The sequence below is a fragment of the Carcharhinus amblyrhynchos genome, chromosome 15 (genome assembly GCF_965287045.1).
Source record: "Carcharhinus amblyrhynchos chromosome 15, sCarAmb.v2.hapA, whole genome shotgun sequence".
Taxonomy (NCBI): domain Eukaryota; kingdom Metazoa; phylum Chordata; class Chondrichthyes; order Carcharhiniformes; family Carcharhinidae; genus Carcharhinus; species Carcharhinus amblyrhynchos.
This window is the reverse complement of record NC_137338.1, coordinates 17,948,938-17,969,058: the sequence shown is the minus strand read 5'-3', so window position 1 is coordinate 17,969,058 and position 20,121 is coordinate 17,948,938. Positions and strand designations below refer to the sequence as shown.

Below are 20,121 nucleotides of genomic sequence, written 5' to 3'. Positions count from 1 at the left end.
CTGACATCAGCACTGTGTGGTCTAGCTTTAAATTTAAGGTTATGCATTCCTGTTCTGGATGCCAAACAAATCTTTTATTAATCTCCAAAAACCGCAATTATAACACCCCTTTATTTTCTACACTCCTATGCAACCCTTTTAATTTAAACCTTTTAGGTCCAGCGTGTTTGAGTGGATTTGTGCCATAACCGGTCCGAGATCAAAAACTATTCTGTGTTGAGGTGCCCAGAATTGAACAGAGTATCATAAAGGGAATCTAACCAGAATTTTCACAGAACTGTAGTACAGCTTCCACTCCTTTGTATTCTGGCAACTACTCCTCCCAACCCAGAGACAAAGAATAATGTTCCATTGTCTTTTTAATTATTTTTCATACTTGTCCAACGCTTTTAATAATTTCTGTAATTGGACCTCTAAACCACACTCCTTATTCACAATCTGCAGCTTTCCACCATGTAAAAAGCAGATTGATCAATCTTTCTTGATCCAAAGTAGATAACCTCACACTTTCCCATTCAAACTCATTCCATCCATGCTAAGGACTTCACATTTCGAAATTCTGCAGCAGTCTGCTGCTTAGACATTTTCATTATGTGCTTAATGTTGCAGTCTCAGCTTTCCGCATTCAATTAGCTACAAAATAAACAAATCCAAAAATCTAATAAAACAATACTGACTTTAATAGACACTTAATCATAGCTCTATTCTATTCCTTACCTTTGCACTGTCCTGGGATGCTTCTTGGCGCCTGCCCGGTTTGCGTGGAAAACTTGGCTCTGTTGCATGCCAGCTCTGTCTACCATTCAAGTTATTAGGTGCTGTGTGGCCAGATTTAGGAGATCGATCACAAGTAGATCGGCATTCTGAGGATGTGGTGGAGCTGTGCACATCCCTGGGACACCAGGCTTCATGTGTTATATGCTGGTCCCTTAAAGAAGCACTATCAGAATTATGTAGCAAACGTGCAGCCCTGCTTTCTGGTATGGGAGGTGGTCTCTCAGGTGGAAGAGGTGGTTCTCTAATGGGAGGTGGTGGTGCTGGGAGAGGCTTGTCCTGTTTTCGTACCATGCATGGAGATGACTGAACATAAAAAGAAAAACATTTCAGATGACCATAAATCTTAATTTCCTAATATCAAACAAGCAACAAGTTCAAAATTAATTTAAAGGCTTTTGAACTTCAGTTTGCCTTATTTTATTGATAACAAATGTACTAGTTTACCCTTTTCCACTGTTTGGACAAACAAAAACTTTATAAATAACAGTATTTTATGCTATGATTTTTTTTAAATATCAAAGCAAGGGAATCCACATACTGAACATCAAAAACAGCAAGCTAAATAAGTGATACTGCACTCAACAAGTCACAGCAAAGTTTTGTAGCCCTCCCAAAACTGGCTAAGCATAATGGCGAATAGCCAGGCAACAAAGAGGGTTAGCCTACTCCATGAATGCTCCAATTGTCAACCATGGTGGAACCAAGCAAGTGAAAGCAGGAGAAAAGACTGAAGCATTTTCAATCATCTTCAATTAAAATGCCCAGATGGGCCATCATAGAATCCCTACAGTGCAGGAGACGACCATTCGGCCATCAAGTTTGCACTGACCACAATCCCACCCAGAGCCTATCCCCATAACTTCGTGTATTGGCCCTGCTGGTCCTCTGACACAAAGGGGCAACTTAACATGGCCAATCAACCTAATCTGCACATCTTTGAGCTGTGGGAGGAAACCAGAGCACGCAGAGTAAACTCTCACAGACATGGGGAGACATATAAACTCCTCACAGACAGTGACCCAAGCCAGGAACTGAACACGGGTCTCTGGCGCTGTGAAGCAGCAGTGCTAACCACTGTGACAACCTACCATTCTTTTTAATAATAAATTAAGGGAATCTGCATACTAAACATCAAAGGCAGTGAACTATAAAAGTGATATTGCACTCAATAATTTTCTAGCCCTCCCATAGCTGGATACCCTACCCTTCAACCCTAGCTATCACAGAATCAACCATCCAGCTAATTTAGTTCACTTCACGTGGCATTAGGAAATAGCCGAGAGCACCAGGCACAGCAAAAGTTGATTAAGTCTGACAATGTCTTGGCTGTGGTGCTGAAAACATCTAAGCTAAAGCTCAATGATTTTCATAACCAAGCTGTTCCAGGATAGCTGTGACACTGGCACAGATTCAGCAAATTAAAAGAATAACCACATATGTCCCACAGACAAAAACAGAATGATATAAAATTTCAACTTGGGCACAGTGTAAAATGGGTGGTATCAAAACAACTGCCTATAAACTCACTGCTAATATAATTTCACAGGCAGCCAATATGGCATTGCCTGTTTAGCAGTACCATCTACCCCAACAAGTTTTACTCTGTCAACTACCCTGTTAGCCTTTTTCCACTTGTTAGTAAAGTGATGGAAGGAACCAACAAGAATACCATTAAACAATATCTAATTACCACTCAGTTCAATATCCACATTCCAATCAAAGCTCTGATTCAAACATGTACACAAAGCTGAATTGCAAAGGAGAGGCTGTCTATTAAGGAAGCATTTGGTTAATTACCAAAGAAACCTAGTAAATCTGAGATTGAAGAAGTCAATGGAAAAACTCTACCACAGTTAGGAGTTACGTCTTACAAAATGAAAGATAGTTGTGGTTGTCAGAGACCGCTGAAGCCACTGGGCATTGCCACAATTTTTCTGGGAACAGGCCCTCAGTCAATCATCTTAGCTGCATCATCAATGACCTTCACTCTGTCATCGTATCAGGAACTGCTTTTCACTGATGATTCCATTGTGCTCCGTTTACGTTTTTTTTTTAAATTGCATGGGACATGAGCATCACTGGCAAGGACAGAATTTATTGCCCTTAAGAAAGTCATGGTAAGCCCTGCCCAGATATGAAACCAAGAAACCAAATAATTTGTACAAGTGATGTTCATGCTAATTTTCTGTGTCCAAAAAATTATTTTAAACTCATAATATTATCCAACAAGAGCACCTTACAAATCCAAGGTAAAATGCATAATAATGCATATAATAATTGGCCTTTATAGCCGAATCACTTCATAATAGTTGCTTTAAATAAGTTACCTTTGGTGAACCAGTGGGACTGGCACAGGGTGAGCGAACCACTGCTTTCTGAATGAGGTCTAACCGAGGTGGCACTGGGGGGAGGTTCAGGTGTTGAATTTGGAGTGGGTCTGGAGCTGCTTTTCGGCGCTGTGCAATAGGCGATGAGTTTGGTGATGACACTGGTGATATTTGCCTGTCTGTACACTGCAGATCAAACAGGGTTATGAGACAATAAATGCTCCAGAACCGAGAACTACATAAAGAATGCTGATGGAAAACTACAATAAAAGTTGTTCTCAAATAGCCAACACAGATGCTACCGTGGATTTAGCAGCACCACTTGTTCAGAAAGCATTTCTAGCTAAGATTAGAATTTTACAACAGAAGCCCAACACCATACTGGCTCCCCAAAAAGCCATAGAAACACTGAAAATATGAGTAGGCCATTCAGTACTCCAAGTTTGCTCTACCATTCATTTAGTTTGTGGCTGATTATCAAAATCAAGACCCATAACCTGCCTTCCCTCCCCCCTATATTCCTTGATCCCTTTAGCCCCAAGAACTATACAAAAGTTCTTCTTGAAATCTCAATCTTTTGGCCTCAACTATTTTCTGTGGTAGTGAATATCACACATTCACCACTCTTTGGGTGCAGAAATTTCTCCTTACTTCAGTCCTAAAAGGTTTGCCCCTTATGCTCAAACTATGACTCCACCACCATCGGAATCATTCTTTCTGTATCTACCCTGTCTACTCCTGTTAGAGTTTTATATGTTTTTATGAGATCTCCTCTCACTCTTCTAAACTCCAATGAATACAATCCTACATCGACTTGTTCTCTCCTCATAAGAGGGATCTACCATATCAGTAATCAGCCTAATAAACCTTTGCTGCACTCCCTCAATAGCAAGGGCATCCTTCCTCAGATAAGGGCATCAAAACGGCATAGAATTCTCTATGTGTGGCCTCACCAACACCCTGTGCAATTACAGTAAAATATCCTATTACTACACAAATCCTCTTGCTATCATTTGCTTTCTTTTTTCCCTACTGTACCTGCATGCTTACTTTCACCAACTGCTGCACAAGAACACCAAAGTCTCGCTGAGTATCTCTAAATTTAAACTGATTCAAATAATAATCTGCCTTTATTTTTGCCACCAATTATTTACCTTATGTTGCACATTCCCACTAACTCAGCCAAATCACGCAAAGTATCTCTGCATCCTTCTCACAGCTTACTCTCCCACCCAATTTGTATACTCTTCCAAATCATTAATATACATGAACAGTTGGGGTCCGAGCAGATCCCTGCAGTACCCACCATTCAGGAACACAAACTTGAGGGAAGAGATTTCAGCGCACACCTACAGTATTACAGTTCTGAGATTTTAATTTTATCTGTGATGTGCTATCTTCTATGAATTTCTTTATGCTTATCTAACAATTTAAATGGACAGATTTTAATGCTGAGGTTTATACTGATTCCAGGCTGCAAGGTGTTCAATATTCAGGGATTTGGTGGAAATTGCCATGTAACAAGTGTCAAGAACTCTGTTCCTGGGTGCTTTTTTTAAAGATGGCAGTGAGTCAAAAACAGCTGTTTAGAAAATCCAATTGAAAGCTGAATATCTACAGGGTATGAAACCAGAAAGCTACAGGCCAGTCCATCTAACTTCACTGGTGGGGAAATTATTGGAAGCAATTCTGAGAGACAGAATTAGCCTGCATTTGAAGAGGCAGGGAATGATCAAGAGCAGTCACCATGGCTTTATGAAGGGGAGGTCATGGCTGGCCAAATTGAGTGAATTTTTCAAAGAAGAGACTAGGTTGAAGGTGAAGGTAACGTATTTGACAGTCTGCTTGAACTTCAACAAAGCTCAGGTCCCACATGGGAGACTGATAAGAGCCCATGGGATCCAAGGGCATTTGGCAAATTGGATCCAGAATAGGCCAAGTGGCAGGAAGTACAGGATGTTGGTCAAAGAGTGTAATTTTGACTGAAGCCTGCGCCCTGTGGGGTCCCGCAGAAATCAGCATTGGGAGCCCTTACTGTTGGTGGGTTAAATAAATGATTTAGACTTGAAGGCAGGAGAGTTGGTCAGTATGTTGATGGAAAAATCGGTGAGGTGGCAAATGGTGAGGAGAATAGTCTTAAATTACAGGAGGATATAGATGAGCTCATCAGTGGCACATGAAATGCAATCTGGATAATTGGGAAACGATGCACTCGGGCAGGACAAACAAGACAAGGGAATACATGAAGAATGGCAGGACCTTGGGAAGCACCGAGGGTCAGAGGGATCCTTGGTGTGCATGTACACTGGTCCCTCAAGGTAACAGGGCAGGTGGATAAAGGTAGATCAAATATTTAAGAAGGCATATGGTATACTAGTCTCTATTAATCAAGGCATAGCGTTTAAGAGCAAAAAGGCTATGTTGGAACTGCATGAAGCCTTGGTTAGGCCACAGCCGAGTACTGTCTGTAGTCTGGAATCCACATTAAAGGAAGGATGTGACAGCACAGGAAAGCATGCCGAGTAGTTTTACCAGAATGTTGCCAGGGCTGGAGAGTTTTAATCGTGAAGAGAGATTGGGTAGACTGGGGTTGTTTTCCCTGCTCCACAGGAGACTATGGGGGACAGGATTGAGCTGTGTAAAATTATGAGGGGCACAGATAGAGTTGACAGGAAGAAACTTTTCCCCTTGCTGGAGAGTTCAATGACCAGGGAGCATGGATTTAAGGGAAGGGACAGGCAGTTCAGAGGGGATGTAAGGAAAAGCTTTTTTGTTCAGAGGGTGATGGGAATCTGCGACTAATGGATCTTTTGTGCTGTAAACCTCTACGCGTCTGAGGTAACTGCTGCTGAAGAATTCTGAAAATGTTTACATAGGTTTTTAAGAACTTATCAGCTGTATTGATATCAAATACAGGAGTTGCCTTTTGTTAAAATATTTCAAGAGCTGAAAAATCTTATTATTTGACAATTATTTATGAAGTGACTCCAAATGCGGGATTTTCACTATAACATCATTGCATTGTTAATGCAAGCACTCATGACTCTAATAGATAAACTTAAATTTTTTTTCCCCAAATCACTACCTCAAAAGTTGTATTTTTAACCCACTATCTCATTTGCAACTTGGAAATAAAAGAGTGTGTCTGTGTGATTCCCCAAATGTTATGAGTGAAAAAAGCTAATATTGCTCTGCAACAAAATTTATTACATTAATATGGTACAATAGTCTGTTACACAGCATTGTGCAGCTGACTGAAATCCAAAATTTCTTATAATTACTATTTTTCCAGTTATTATAGTTACAGGTCGCACTGCAGTTAGATTTTAGAGCAAGCTTGTAGCAGATAAAGGGAAGGTATGATGATTTTCCTGCATGATATGAAACCATTTGCGAGTATTTCAAAAAGATGAAAACAATCATGAAGGATTTTCTGCATTATTTTAAATGAAATTTAAAATGACCATATTATGCCATTTTCAGCATTTAAGCCTGGATTCATTATTCCAAATAAAAAAATTCAATTTATTTGCTCCATTAGTATATATGCAACTTCTAATGATTAATCCAAGTCAATACCATTAGCATAATGGTTAGCAGTAACTCAATCTCCTCATAAAACCACTTCAGTTACAAAATTTGTTTGAGGCAAAAGACATTGGGTTGCATGCACTTCTGCATCTTGACAACTGCAATCAGACTTGACAAAATGCAAAATACAAGACCCAAGATAAAGAATTCATTAAGTTTACTTTACCAGAAAGGTCACGTTTAATTTTATTTGGAAATGCATAGCGCTGTGCATCTTTTCAACAGCATCATCTAACAGAAATGCCAGTCAGTTTTAACACAATCAGTTCAGAATTATTGCTATGAGTAGCTCTCGCTGCGACTTAATACAAGAAAGTAATCATGAATCTTAAAATTCCACAGAAAATTCAGTGTTCAAATGGTTCATAAATGTTGTGCAACACTTTCACTGCAAGGCATTCCCCAAAGCTGCTGAAATATAGTGCCCGTGTTCAACTCCAGCTGCAGATAAATCACTGCGGTGGAAATTCAAATTATCTTGGTCATCAAATAGCTAAATTTTAAAAACCTATGGGCCAGAATTTCAGTTGTTCACACCAGTGGGATCTTCCAGTCCCACTGACAGAGCACACCTGCCATAGGTTTCCTGGCAGAAAGGGTGCATTCAACAGGAAACCCCACTGTCAACAGCAGGACCAGAAGATCCTACTGCTGGCCACTATCAGGCCTCCTTCACTGCTGCTAAACACTTGATGGATTGTATGGAAAATTCTCCCATGAGCTATGAAACATACAAGCTACTGCATGTTGACAGACTCAGATCTGGAATACAACTCCATCATGCACCTTCATGCTGATAATCACTTCTGACAATGTGCCCAACTTGCATATCAATTTTAATATGGCAGTAATGTAAATTTTATGTCGATCATGATCCAAGAAACTCACATAATGTTGGTGCTATAATATGCATTATTCAGTTAGCTCAATGGGTTAATTTCTAATCATCTTTCAATTGCAATTGATTGTGAATCTATACATATCCAACTAAACAGGTTTCAAAACAGCAACTTCAGGGAATGACACTGTTCTTTTTATTGAGGTTCACTTTATAGTTTCACTTTCAATAGCTCTCGAATTAGGATCGCAGGAAGTAAATTGTCATCAAGATCCAGGGTGAACAGATTTCACAAGTTATATTAAAGTGCAACGGATTTTGTAAGATCGTCTAATTACTGTACACGACCATCACATATTGATTTGTAATGGTACCGGCCCAATAGTGCATGCATATTGGACACAAGATTATCAAATGGATATGGAAGAGGATTCTCATATTTTGTTTTTATTAATTGTGTAGCATGGGGTCCAGCAGACCAGATTTAAGCAACTTAAAAATATAATGCAGCAAATTGAAAAAAAAATCTGATTGAAAACACTGCTAGTTTTGTCAGCCAATAAATGTGCCAAAATTGAACAAATGTTAAATCACAGCAGTGTGTTATTACACAGCTGTTTGCATGTAGCTGAGCCACTGCTGCCTGCTGGCAATCTCTTAAGACCACTTTTCAATACAAGTCAATTGCTGAAGTTGATATGTATCCAACCACTACTCAGAAAATCAGATTCAGACACGTTCTATTTTCAACCTACCTTTCGAAATGAAGCCAACTTGTTCATAACAAGTGAGTCATCACGATCATCATCGTCATCCAGGTCTAACATTGGCATATTAAGACTGTCTAGGCAAAACTTGGCTCCATCATCTCTTGGATCAAAAGGGTCAACAATAATTGGTTCAGTCCCTTTGATCTCACAACGGCAAAATGGGCATCCTTGTCCATCAGATTCCTATAAAATATAAATCAGATATTATATGAAAACAACGATAGGTGTGTGTTTTTAGGTATTAGTAGAATGGAAGGTGGTTTTCTGCATACAATTAAAACCTCATTTACACTGATTAATGGTCACCCCTACAGCACAACGCATCTGTCTAACTTCATTTTTTTTCCATCTGAGATTACACGGTCTGAGGCTTATTAATCGCAAGAAAGAAATATACTACAGCACACAGAAGCTTTGCTCCACATTTTTCATTAAATGTGAATATTAAACCAAGTACAATATATTTTCTCAAACTATGAAAAATGTGTATTAACAATAAATGGAGTTAGATTGCAACCTAAACTAAACCAATCCAGAAACAATTTTAACATTACAGAATTGTGGAATTCTAGACATTCCAGCTTCCCAACATGAGTTTTCATTTTATTAGTCAAAATGTGAGCTATTTAAAACAAAGGTCTAGAGTGCAGTTAAAACAATGCTAAAACATATTGCAAAGACCCAAAAGGCTATTTTAGAAGTGTTTACAATTAGCATGATAATGGCACATAACTACAAACGGTTTTCTTCTACAATTTGAATATAAAGGTTAGTTATATTGGCACATGATCATTTGTGTATTTGAAGCAGGAAATGGCACCTTCAGCAGTCACTCAAGGAATCTGACTTTCAAATTGATAAAAACAGATCTTTAATTACAACAAAACAGTAACCACCTTCTTTCGATAACAACAGGTTTATTTGGAATCACAAGCTTTCAGAGTGCTGCCCCTTCATCAGGCACTTGCCTGATGACGGAGCAGCGCTCCGAAAGCTCGTGATCCCAAATAAACCTGTTGGACTTTAACCTGGTGTTGAGAGACCTCTTATTGTGCCCAAGCCAGTCCAATGCTGACATCACCACATCATCTCACCTTTTTTCTGACAGAGGGACACCATATCATTAAACTTTGGCCAGGGACAACAGTTTTAATTAATCAATTAAAAAGAACATTACTACAGAGCAAGAATTAACTAACAGCACAAGTTCAGATCTTTACAGGGAGGATGTGGAAGAGCAGAAGTGCAGTAAATCTGTCAAGACCAGAGAAGTCCTCTCAAAGTTAACACAGGACCGCAGAGGTCTAGTCAAAGTTAATACAGGACTGCAGAGGTCTAGTCAAAGTCAACACAGAACCGCATTGTAAAGTTTGCTCAGCAGCCAGCCAAAATGACAGGCTGGTCAGTGCCAAAGGGGAAAACCAATGACAGGAGGACACATCCATGGTCCTTAGGGATGACCCCCAGCAGGAAGGGATGGAGGGCAACAGTCAGATTGGTTAGGGTGTGGTGGGGGAAACATGGGTCTTCAAGTGCATAAGAACTGGTCATCGTAAGAGAAGGAAAACAGGAGATGAAATTTGCAGGGGACCATGCAAAGATCTGATCAACATGCAGCATATGGGTAAGGAGGGGGGGTGCTGGGTGGACAGGAGCCCCAATCAGCAGAGGGATCCAAAGACTTCCTCATGGGAGAACTCCAGTTCCTCTTGGCTCGCAAGGAATACTGTGAAAGACACTTACCTCCTTGAGCTTTTACTGCTGGATTTTCCAATAACTCAAACTGTGGGCAATAAATCAGCAACACTGATTACCCTCCCACGAACAAGCTTCCGCAATAAAACTGCATTCAGAAAGTGTTGCTAAGCATTTTACATGGGGTTATGGCATTCTAGTTTTACAGCGAATTGTTTCCAAAATCTTAAGCAAATTTCCAAAGTTCAAGCACTTTATGTTTCAAAAAATCTTCAAAGACACGGATTTTTAAAACTAGAGTTTGGATATGAATCTATTACTTTGCAGGATTACATTTCCCTACTTAAGTGAAAACATAATATTTTAGCAGGACAAAACTTCCTGTAGGTTATGACAGCTTGTGCTTTCAATTTTCTGTGCATGTAACATTTGATTTTAAATCCATCACAGATTTTCTTTTGACTGCTGTGACATTCCATAACGGTGGGAGGAGAATTCCTCCATCGCATCCAAAAATAGGGTAGTTTACCAGTACACATTTCATAGTTTACTGATTCTAGGGGTGAAAAATGGCATTGTCTTTCTCGAATCTATTTTGCCAATATGGAACGCAGAAGTTAATGCTAATTAAATGAAGTGTACAGAAAATCTGTGGATTCTGCATCCAAATTCTACGCACACATACCTGCCATGCTGTCAGACAAGAGGTGCACATTAAGTGACCGCACGGCTCAATTTTCACGTCCTTATCATTCTCAGCACAGATTTTACACAACTGAAACGTGGAGCCCATTTCACAATACAGCTCATATTGTTCCTAGATAGAAAAGAATTTTATGCTTTAATGTGTTTGCAAAATTAGTCGGTTAGCAACATCAACATACATTTTCAGAAAAGAAAGCCAGTCCTCTGCTCTGGCTAACCTTTAACCAAATCAAAGGATAGCACAGTGACAAAGTGGTTAGCACTGCAACCTCTCAGCGCCAGGGTCTCAGGTTCAATTCCAGCCTCAGGTCACTATCTACGTGGAGTCTGCGTGGGTTTCCTCCGGGTGTTCCGGGTTCCTCCCACACTCCAAAGGTTATATGGATTGGTCATGTTAACTTGCCCCTTAGTGTCAGGGGGAACTAGCAGGGTAAATAGGTAGGGTTAAGGGGATATGGCCTGGGTGGGATTGTGGTTGGTGTAGACTCGGTAGGCCAAATGGCCTCCTTCTGCACTGTAGGGGTTCTATGATTCTATAATAGAATAAGAAAGGCCTGGAATAACACCTGACCCTACTCCTTCATCTATATAAAAGCTTCTGCTGGAATCCTTCAAGGGGTAAGCAATTTCTGATTAAATGCTGTTATTTAGCGTTAAGCAAATTACATTATTAGAGTGTTCGGATGCTTGAAGAAACTTACAGAATGAAATCACACGGCACTTGAGTTACAGGCTGCAAATCTGGTACTGTGGACACGGTACATGCCTTCAAAATGAAACTAGTCTACTAACCTAATTTACTGTTGGCAACAGTTGCAGCCTCAGAGGCAATTTGCCATCCTGAAAGACTTCAAGGTCAGCTAGACGGGATGTCGGCTGGAATTGTAAAGGAATCAAAAGAAGGGAGGCGAATAGTGGCTGCTTACATCTTAAAAATTCAACGTAGAGCTGTTAGCTCTGGTCCTCCCAGTTCCACGGTAAAACTTTAAAACATAGCTTTCTGGTGACACTCTCCAATATTCTCTTTAAGGGATACTGATCGACTGCCAAATACTTAAGAAAACTGAACACACCAGATGTAACACATGCACCTATAACTTGCAAGCAGGTGTAAGGCTGCCTATTGTCTTATGCAGTGGCCTAATGCATGCCTTGGATGTCTACACAGCAGCTTTTACTAATATGACTTCTGGCACAGAACGAACATGTGTATGTTGCCTCCCATATTGGAGGTATAAACCAGACACAAAACTTCAATTTCCAAATCACCAAGACTCAAACTATATCCAGAGATCAGTCATCTTACCTGTGTGACCTTTATGTGGTCATGAGGTGTTGGTTCACACAATCCAGTTAGATCTGGATTGTAACTTCGTCCATCCGGGTACAAATAACTAAACAAATTTAAAAGTTTTCTGTTTAGTTACAGGCATCAAATCACAGTTTTGACATTGAAACAGCTTTTGACATTATTACTTCAGTATTATTTTACCACTGATCAGAAAGGCAAAGGGACAAGAAATTAAAATGAAGAAAATTTCATTAACAGCTACATACAATCCTTCTCGACATCCATCTATTAGCGCTTGGAAGAGGGGTTTGTTATGTGGAATTGTCTGCAAGATGTTTCCATCATTCGTGACGTAACCGATGGCCCACTGTCCAAGCCGTGTGCAGCTGAGTCTAAAGATGTAGCTGGGCACAAAGAAAATAAAATTGAGTTTGTACGTATGGTGCAAACGTCTTTTCTCTGGGTCACTGTCATTGAATCATTTGTAAAAACTTTCACATAACAATTAAAGGAATCAACCATTCCAATTTCTCAGATGACACAGATTTCAGTTTTCTTTAAAACCACTGATAAAATACTTTTTATAAGTAAGGTATTGTTATTTTGAAAAGAGAAGGCTAAAACTAGGATTATCACTTTAGAGAATCATCAAAATCATCAAATCATAGTGTAGAGGAGGCCCTTTGGCCCATCAAAGCTGCATCGACATACAAGAAACACCTGATCTCCCATCTACTTTCATTCACTCAAGTTAAAGTTCATTCATTAAGTCACAAGTAAGGCTTACATTAACACTGCAATGAAGTTACTGCAAAATTCTCCTAGTCGCCACACCCTAGCGTCTGTTCAGATCAATGCACCTAACCAGCATGTCTTTCAGACCATGGGAGGAAACTGGAACACCCCAAGGAAACCCATGCAGGTGGGAAGAACATATAAACTCCATACAGTGACCCAAGACAGGAATCGTATCTGGGTCCCTGGCGCTGAGAGGCAGCAGTGATAACTATTGTGCCACTGCACCACCCAACTAGCATTTGGCCCATAGCTTTGAACTTAAGACTGTTAAATGCTCATCCAGGTACGTTCTAAAGGATGAAAGCCAACTCACCTCCACCACCCTCCCAGGTAGCACATTCCAGACTGTGACCATATCCCCCCAGAAGAGCAGCTGCTCCTTATCCACTTTGTCTATGCATCTCAATCTTCTACATCTCAATCAGGTTGCCTCCAAGTCTCCTTTGCTCCAATTAAAACAACTCAAGCCTACCCAACCTCTCTTCATAACTTAAAATGCTCCAGCCCAGGCAGCATCCTCTTCACCCCCACCAGTACAATCACATCCTTCCTATAATGTGGCGATCTGAAATGTGGAGATCAGAACTGCACACAGTACCCAAAAATCTCAGTCTCTGCCGTAATTCCGTACCTTCATCATTCTTTTGGATGAAGTAGTATTCGTTCACTATACCAATGCCCTCTGGTTCCAACCAGAGATTGCTTGTTTGGTCCTTAATGGGCCCTACTCTTTCCCCGGTTATCCTCTTTCTGTTGGGTGTACTTCAAGAATATCTTAGGATTTTCCCTACTCTTACCAACCAAAGCTTTCTCATTTCCCGTCTTTGCTTTCCTAATTGCTTTGTTAAGCATTAATGCATTAAATGGTGCATTAGTCCATTGTATTAATGCCTCCAACAATTTGCTCCCCTTGTACCTCCTAAAAAGCTTTTCTTTTCCTTCTCATTGAATTCTAAATATCTCAAGCTGTCCATGGTTGCCTGGGCTTGATAGTTTTTCCAATCACCCTAAAGGGAACATGCTGGATGTGTAACCTTCCCATTTTGAGCGCCCACTATTGCTCTTCTGTAGATTTCTCCATTTGTAGCTGTTCCCAGTCGACCTTGGCCAGATCCTGCCTTATTTTATCAAAATCAACTCCATCATTTTACCAAATCATTAATATAAATGACAAATAACAGTGGATCCAGCACTGATCCCTGAGGCACACTGCTGGTCACAGGCCTCCAGTTTGAAAAACAACCCTCTACAACCAACCTCTGACTTCTGTCAAGAAGCCAATTTTGTATCCATTTTGATACCTCATCCTGGATCCTGAGAGATTTAACCTTATGCAACAACCTACCACGTGGTACCTTGTCAAAGGCCTTGCTAAAGTCCAAGTAGACAATATCAACTTCACTGCCCTCATCTATCTTCTTGGTTACCCCTTCAAAAAACTCAATCTAATTTGTGAGACATGATTTTCCACTCACAAAGCCATGCTGACTATCCCTAATCAGTCCTTACATCGCTGAATGCCTGTACATCCTATCTCTCAAAATACCTTCCAACAACTTACCCACCACAGATGTGATGGGCTGGACTGTAGTTCCCAGGCTTTTCCCTGCAGCCCTTTTTAAACAAAGGCACAACATTTGCCACTCTCCAATCTTCAGGCACCTCACCAGTGATTATCGATGATTCAAATATCTCGGCTAGGGGACCCGCAATTTCCTCCCTAGCCTTCCACAATGTCCTGGGTTACACTTCATCAGGCCCCAGGGATTTATCTACCTTGATGCACATTAAGATTTCCAGCACCACCTCCTCTGTAATACGTACACTCTTCAAGACATCACTATTTATTTCTCCAAGTTCACCAACATCCATGTTTTTCCAAATAGTAAACACTGATGTTGCCAGCACAAGGTGGCTAAGGGCCGAACAGAAGTATAAAACATTTTGCAAAAATATACACAGAGTGCAGAAGTTGCTGTTGTGATAAGGAATATTACAATAGCTGCAGAAAGACTGATATTATGAAGGTTAAGATTGAAGTGAATAGAAATAATGATGATGACAGCAAATTGTTTACTGACAATTGCTACAGACCACAAGCATAAAGTGAGCAAGCAGATGTTTGAGCTGATAGAGAAGTACTGAACATCTTAACCTATTAATCACAGGAGATTACAATAATACCAAAGGTTGAATGAGACAAACAGAAGTAAAACGGAGAATAAAAATGAATTCACTTTAAATTAATACTGCTAACACTGTATGTATATGGTTGTCAAAGTACAAATTAGAGTCTGTATGCGATTTAAGAACTTATAAATCTTAAAGCTTCTAGCAGTTCTGACTTGGGCATGTTATGACTTCTGCCAGTAGTTAAGGTGACAGCAAAAATTGATTCAAGAATGACAAAATGGTACACAAGGTAGAACAGAGTTTCAATCTGACTGCTCATAAATGCTAAAATAGAAACAGAACATTAGAAATACTCTGCAGGTCATGCAATATCTTTGGAGCAAGACAGATCTGAAATACTAGCTTGATTCCTCTGCATGAATGCTGCCTACCTATGGAGGATTTCTAGCATTGTCTATTTTTATTACATATCTGCAGTATTTTGTGTTTGTTCATTTATGTTGCCTGGTTAGCTGATTCATAGCAGCACTGCCACAGACTCAGCAGCCAGTTTCTTAAGGTACTTGATCAACAGAGTTGTCAACTTCTGAAGCATAGGTTCCCCAGCTATCAACACTATTCCTGAAGATACAACATCCAACCTCCATTAACCCAACACCATTAGTGTTATAGAACACAAGGTTCCTTTCATATACTGCTTAAAGAACAAAGAACAACACAGCACGGGATACAGGCCCTTCAGCCCAAGCCACCATTTTAACAATGCACTTTTCCTCCTCCACCCTTGACCCATGTCTATGCTTATGGTACCCCCATTGGAAACCAGGTTAAGGGGAGAATAATTTAGGGACAATTTGTTACACCAATCAACCTAAGAGCACATCTTTGGGGTGTGGGAGGAAACCGGAGCACCCGGAGGAAACCCACGCAACCACAGGGAGAATGCACAAACTCCCACAGATACTGGCCCAAATCCATGTATCTGCACAGCAAACAGTGATAGTCACTAAGCTGTCATGGTGCCCATCTGCTGGTCCAGTTTAAGCGTACACAAGTGATGCGAAGTACTAGGCTACTCTCGAAACATCCAAGAGCAGCCCACGCACGACCCACCGCGTGTATGCCCCTCGTTAGACAACAAGGTGGACTGACGCACCTGTGGAGTAAAACAGAAAAACATCAACACATGTAACAGTTGATTTCCAGGAACTTCCCGAGGCTCTGATCCTTATTTAAAACAGTCTCCTATAATCCTCCATCCCTATTTCGCTCATGTGTCTAAGTAAACCTTAAACAAGTCCAGCGTGCCTGCCTCCACCACCTTACTTGGCAGTGCATTCCATACCCCCACTACCCTCTGTGTGAAAAACCTCCCTCTAACATCCGAATTATACCTCACCCCCTCACCCTAAGCCCGTGGCCCCTTGTGATATTTGTCTCCAACCTAGGAAAAAGCCTGCCACTGTTTACTCTATCTATACCCTTCATTATCTTATACACCTCTATTAGATTCCCCCTCAATCTCCGTCTTTCTAAGGAAAACAGCCCCAATTTACCCAATCTTTCCTCATAGCCCAGTCCTTCCATACCAGGCAGCATCCTCTGCACTCTCTCCAGGGTCTCCACGTCCTTCCGGTAGTAAGGTGACCGGAACTGGATGCAGTACTCCAAATGTGGTCTAACCAACGTTCTATTCAACTGCAGCATTAGACGCCAGCTCTTGTACTCTATACCCCTTCCTATAAAGGCTAGCATAACGTAAGCTTTCTTCGCAACCTTCTCCACCTGTGTTGCCACCTTCAAAGACTTGTGCACTTGCACTCCCAGGTCCCTCTGCATTTCTATACTCTTAACAGGTCTACCCTTTATCATATAACTCCCCTCTACATTATTCCTTCCAAAATGCATCACCTCACATTTATCAGGATTAAATTCCATCTGCCATTTATCTGCCCAATATAGCAGCCTATCTATATCCTGCTGTGTTGCCTGACACTCCTGCCATCTTTGTGTCACCTGCAAACTTGCTGATCACACCACTTACTCCCTCTTCCAAGTCATTTATATATATTACGAATAGAAGAGGTCCCAGTACTGAGCCCTGCAGGACACCACTAGTGACAGACCTCCAGCTAGAAAAGGACCCTTCCACTACTACTCGGTGTCTCCTGTTACCTAGCCAGTTCTCAATCCATCTAGATACATCCTTGTATAACTCGTATGACTGTATTAAACACACATTCATGATTTGCTAACCATTTATAAAAAATGAATACAATCAATCCTGTTTATTGCCACGTGCATCTACTCTCCTTCAAGTTGAACTTTCTACTTATAGATTTTTGAAAAGGATAGCTGATGGCCATATTAGGAATATATTGTCAGGTGTATAGGCCAGATGACTAAGATTGTCATCTCAGACCCAATGAATTAGAAATAAGCAATGTAACGTTTAATAATATTACATACAATCTAAACAGAAGGATCAAATGAATATGTCATTGTGTGGTGCCAGCACATCTATAGACAATATTTTTAAAATCAAAAACTTTTCAATCTACAAATCAAATAACTAGTGAATTCGAATTGATAAGCAGGGTTGTTGCATGAAGACAGTTGTTCCTTCAAGATCATTTAAGAAAAAGGCAGCAAGAGGTCTTAAAGTCAAATTGGCACAATTAGAGTAATCCTTAGCCTGCTGGTGCCTTTTAAAAGGATGAGGATGCATTCATTTTACAAGTACCAATATGAACAACCAATTATAATCTGAGATATAAAACACATTTCATCCTAAAATTCATCTAAACATTTGTCAGTAAAATGTCAATTGGGCTATCAAGCAGCATTTCTTCAAAAAAATGTCCACTTCCGGCTTCCATCAGGGGACGCAGTTCATCTCATTACAGTCTTGGTCCAAACATGGACGGAAGAACTGAAATCAAGGTGAAATGAGAGTCACTGCCCTTGACATCAAGGCAGCGTTTGACACAGTGTGACATTAAGAGCCAAAGCAAAACTAGAATCAATAGGAATTAGGGGAAAAACTTTCCAATGGTTGCAGTCACAGCTAGCACAAAAGGAAGATGGTTGTGACTGTTGGAAGTCAATTATCTCAGTGTCAAAACATCGCTTCCGGAGCTCCTGTCAGAAGGGGTGGGGGGGGATGTTTGCTGATGATTGCAAAATGTTCAGCCTCATTCGCAATTCCTCAGATACCGAAGCAGTTCACGTCCACATGCAGCACAACTTGAATGACTTGAGCTGCTAAGTTCCATTTGTGCCATAGAAGCAAGGCAATGCTCCAACAAGAGATAATCCAGCCATCTGCTCATGACATTCAATTGCATTATCTCTCAGGTGATTGCAGGTCCCTCACTGTCAATATCCTGGGGGTTAACATTAAACTAGAAACTGGATCAGCCATAAAAATATTGTGGTTACAAGAACAGACTGGAGGCTGAAAGTTCTGCAGCAATATCAGCCCACATGATTAGCACCTCATGCACTACCTTCAACATTCACTCCCTCCATAACCAACGCAGTGTCTACCATCTTCAAGATGCACTTTAGTAACTCACTATGGTTCCCTTAGACAACTCTTTCCAAACCCACGATCAAAGGGCAACAGATGCACGGGAACACTGCTATCCTGATTTGGAACTATACCGCTGTTCCTTCATTGTCATTTGATCAAATTCTGGAACTCCCTTCATAACAGCACTGAGTGTGCCTAAACCACATGGGTTATAACAGTTAAGGAAGGCAGCTTACTAGCACCTTCTCGAGGGCGATTAGGGAAGGCAATAAATGCTGGCCTCTCCAATGACACCCACATCCAATGAAAGAATAACAATTGTATAAAAGTGTAAACAATCTAAAAAATTAAGAGTCTTTTATTTGAAAAAAATACTTCAGTACAAGGGATAATTTGGATGAGATTTACAAAGAAACGCTCAATAAAACGTTATGGGGCACAGAGACTTAACCAGAGGTTCCTTTGCTTTGGTTTAAGCAGCTCATTTGACACCCTCACAAGAATCAATGGATTATACTAATTTACAAATACACAATTTATATTTAGACTTTTTGAACCAGTAACAAATTCTTACACCAAATACAGCTTAACTCTACCATGAGAACACTATTATTAAGTATTACTTCATGAAGCATTTGATCACACATTTTTTCTATCATGAACAGATGAAAAAGGTCACAAGCATGTAATGTTGATTAGGTAAATGTAAATAACCAGAAGAAACAGTAAATGCAATATCAACCAAATCAAAGGAGAAAAAAGAGCAATGACTGATACTGAAGTCCTTGGTCAATAATATAACAAAAGTAACTTAAACCATTTTTAAAGTAAACACATGTGCATATTAATTCATTAGAACCTGCTGTCATCCAACATATTTTTTAAAAAAACTCTCCTTCATCTCTTTCCTGTAACCACAGATTCATGTGTACCAACAGCCTTTTATTATTATGCCAAAGTAACTATTCTCTGCATGCAATCAGCAACAGGATGTATGGTTGTGGGGCATCTTAGCTCGTCCTGAACTTGTCTTCAAGCAATATTTGTACACTTGCGCCTCTACCAGAAGAGGTGGGTAGCAATCAGGAACAGATTCCTGGCTGATTTTTGCCCCGCCTAAGGGTTCTGGGTTCATTTAGCATCAATACCATCATATATTCCATCTGTAGTCTTTGTGGACTGTTCAATTTGGCATAAGGAATCACAAAGGAGGATAACAACATTACTCTAAGAGTAGGTTTCCTCTCCTTTATCAAATTTCCCTAATTTCAAAAGGAAGTAAATTCCAGAAAATAGCAAATTCATTTCATATGATGATTCCATGATCAGCTTGTAATAGGTCTAACCAATTGATAAAATTAGTGAATCCGACAATTTTCTGCGGAGGGGATGGTCTTTTCCAGATTCTATATCTGAAGGAAAAATCCTGCAGCAAAAATCCCAGCTATATTTGCAGCAAATCCATTCCCAAATAAAAATAAGATTGGCATCAATATCAATGTTTAAGGACCAAAGCCCATTTGCTGTACAAGACCATTAACAAATGATACAAGCAATATCACGCATTTACTTTCAAAGAACAAAGAACAAAACAGCCCTGGAAACAGGCCCTTCGGCCCAACGAGCCCACGCCGCCATTTTAACATTACGATCCCCCCCCC

At 40.3% G+C, this 20,121-nt stretch overlaps 1 protein-coding gene across 1 annotated transcript in view; it reads right to left on the bottom strand.

The window, feature by feature from the left end:
• Nucleotides 1-20,121, bottom strand: part of cblb (Cbl proto-oncogene B, E3 ubiquitin protein ligase) — a 189,449-nt gene that overhangs the window by 47,296 nt on the left and 122,032 nt on the right. The window contains exons 5-10 of the mRNA XM_080203484.1: nt 12,261-12,398; nt 12,010-12,097; nt 10,684-10,815; nt 8,289-8,486; nt 3,105-3,290; nt 718-1,080 (exon numbers count right to left, since the gene is read on the bottom strand). Of these exons, the coding sequence (XP_080059610.1) occupies nt 718-1,080; nt 3,105-3,290; nt 8,289-8,486; nt 10,684-10,815; nt 12,010-12,097; nt 12,261-12,398 (1,105 nt within the window). The remainder of the gene's footprint in view (nt 1-717; nt 1,081-3,104; nt 3,291-8,288; nt 8,487-10,683; nt 10,816-12,009; nt 12,098-12,260; nt 12,399-20,121) is intronic.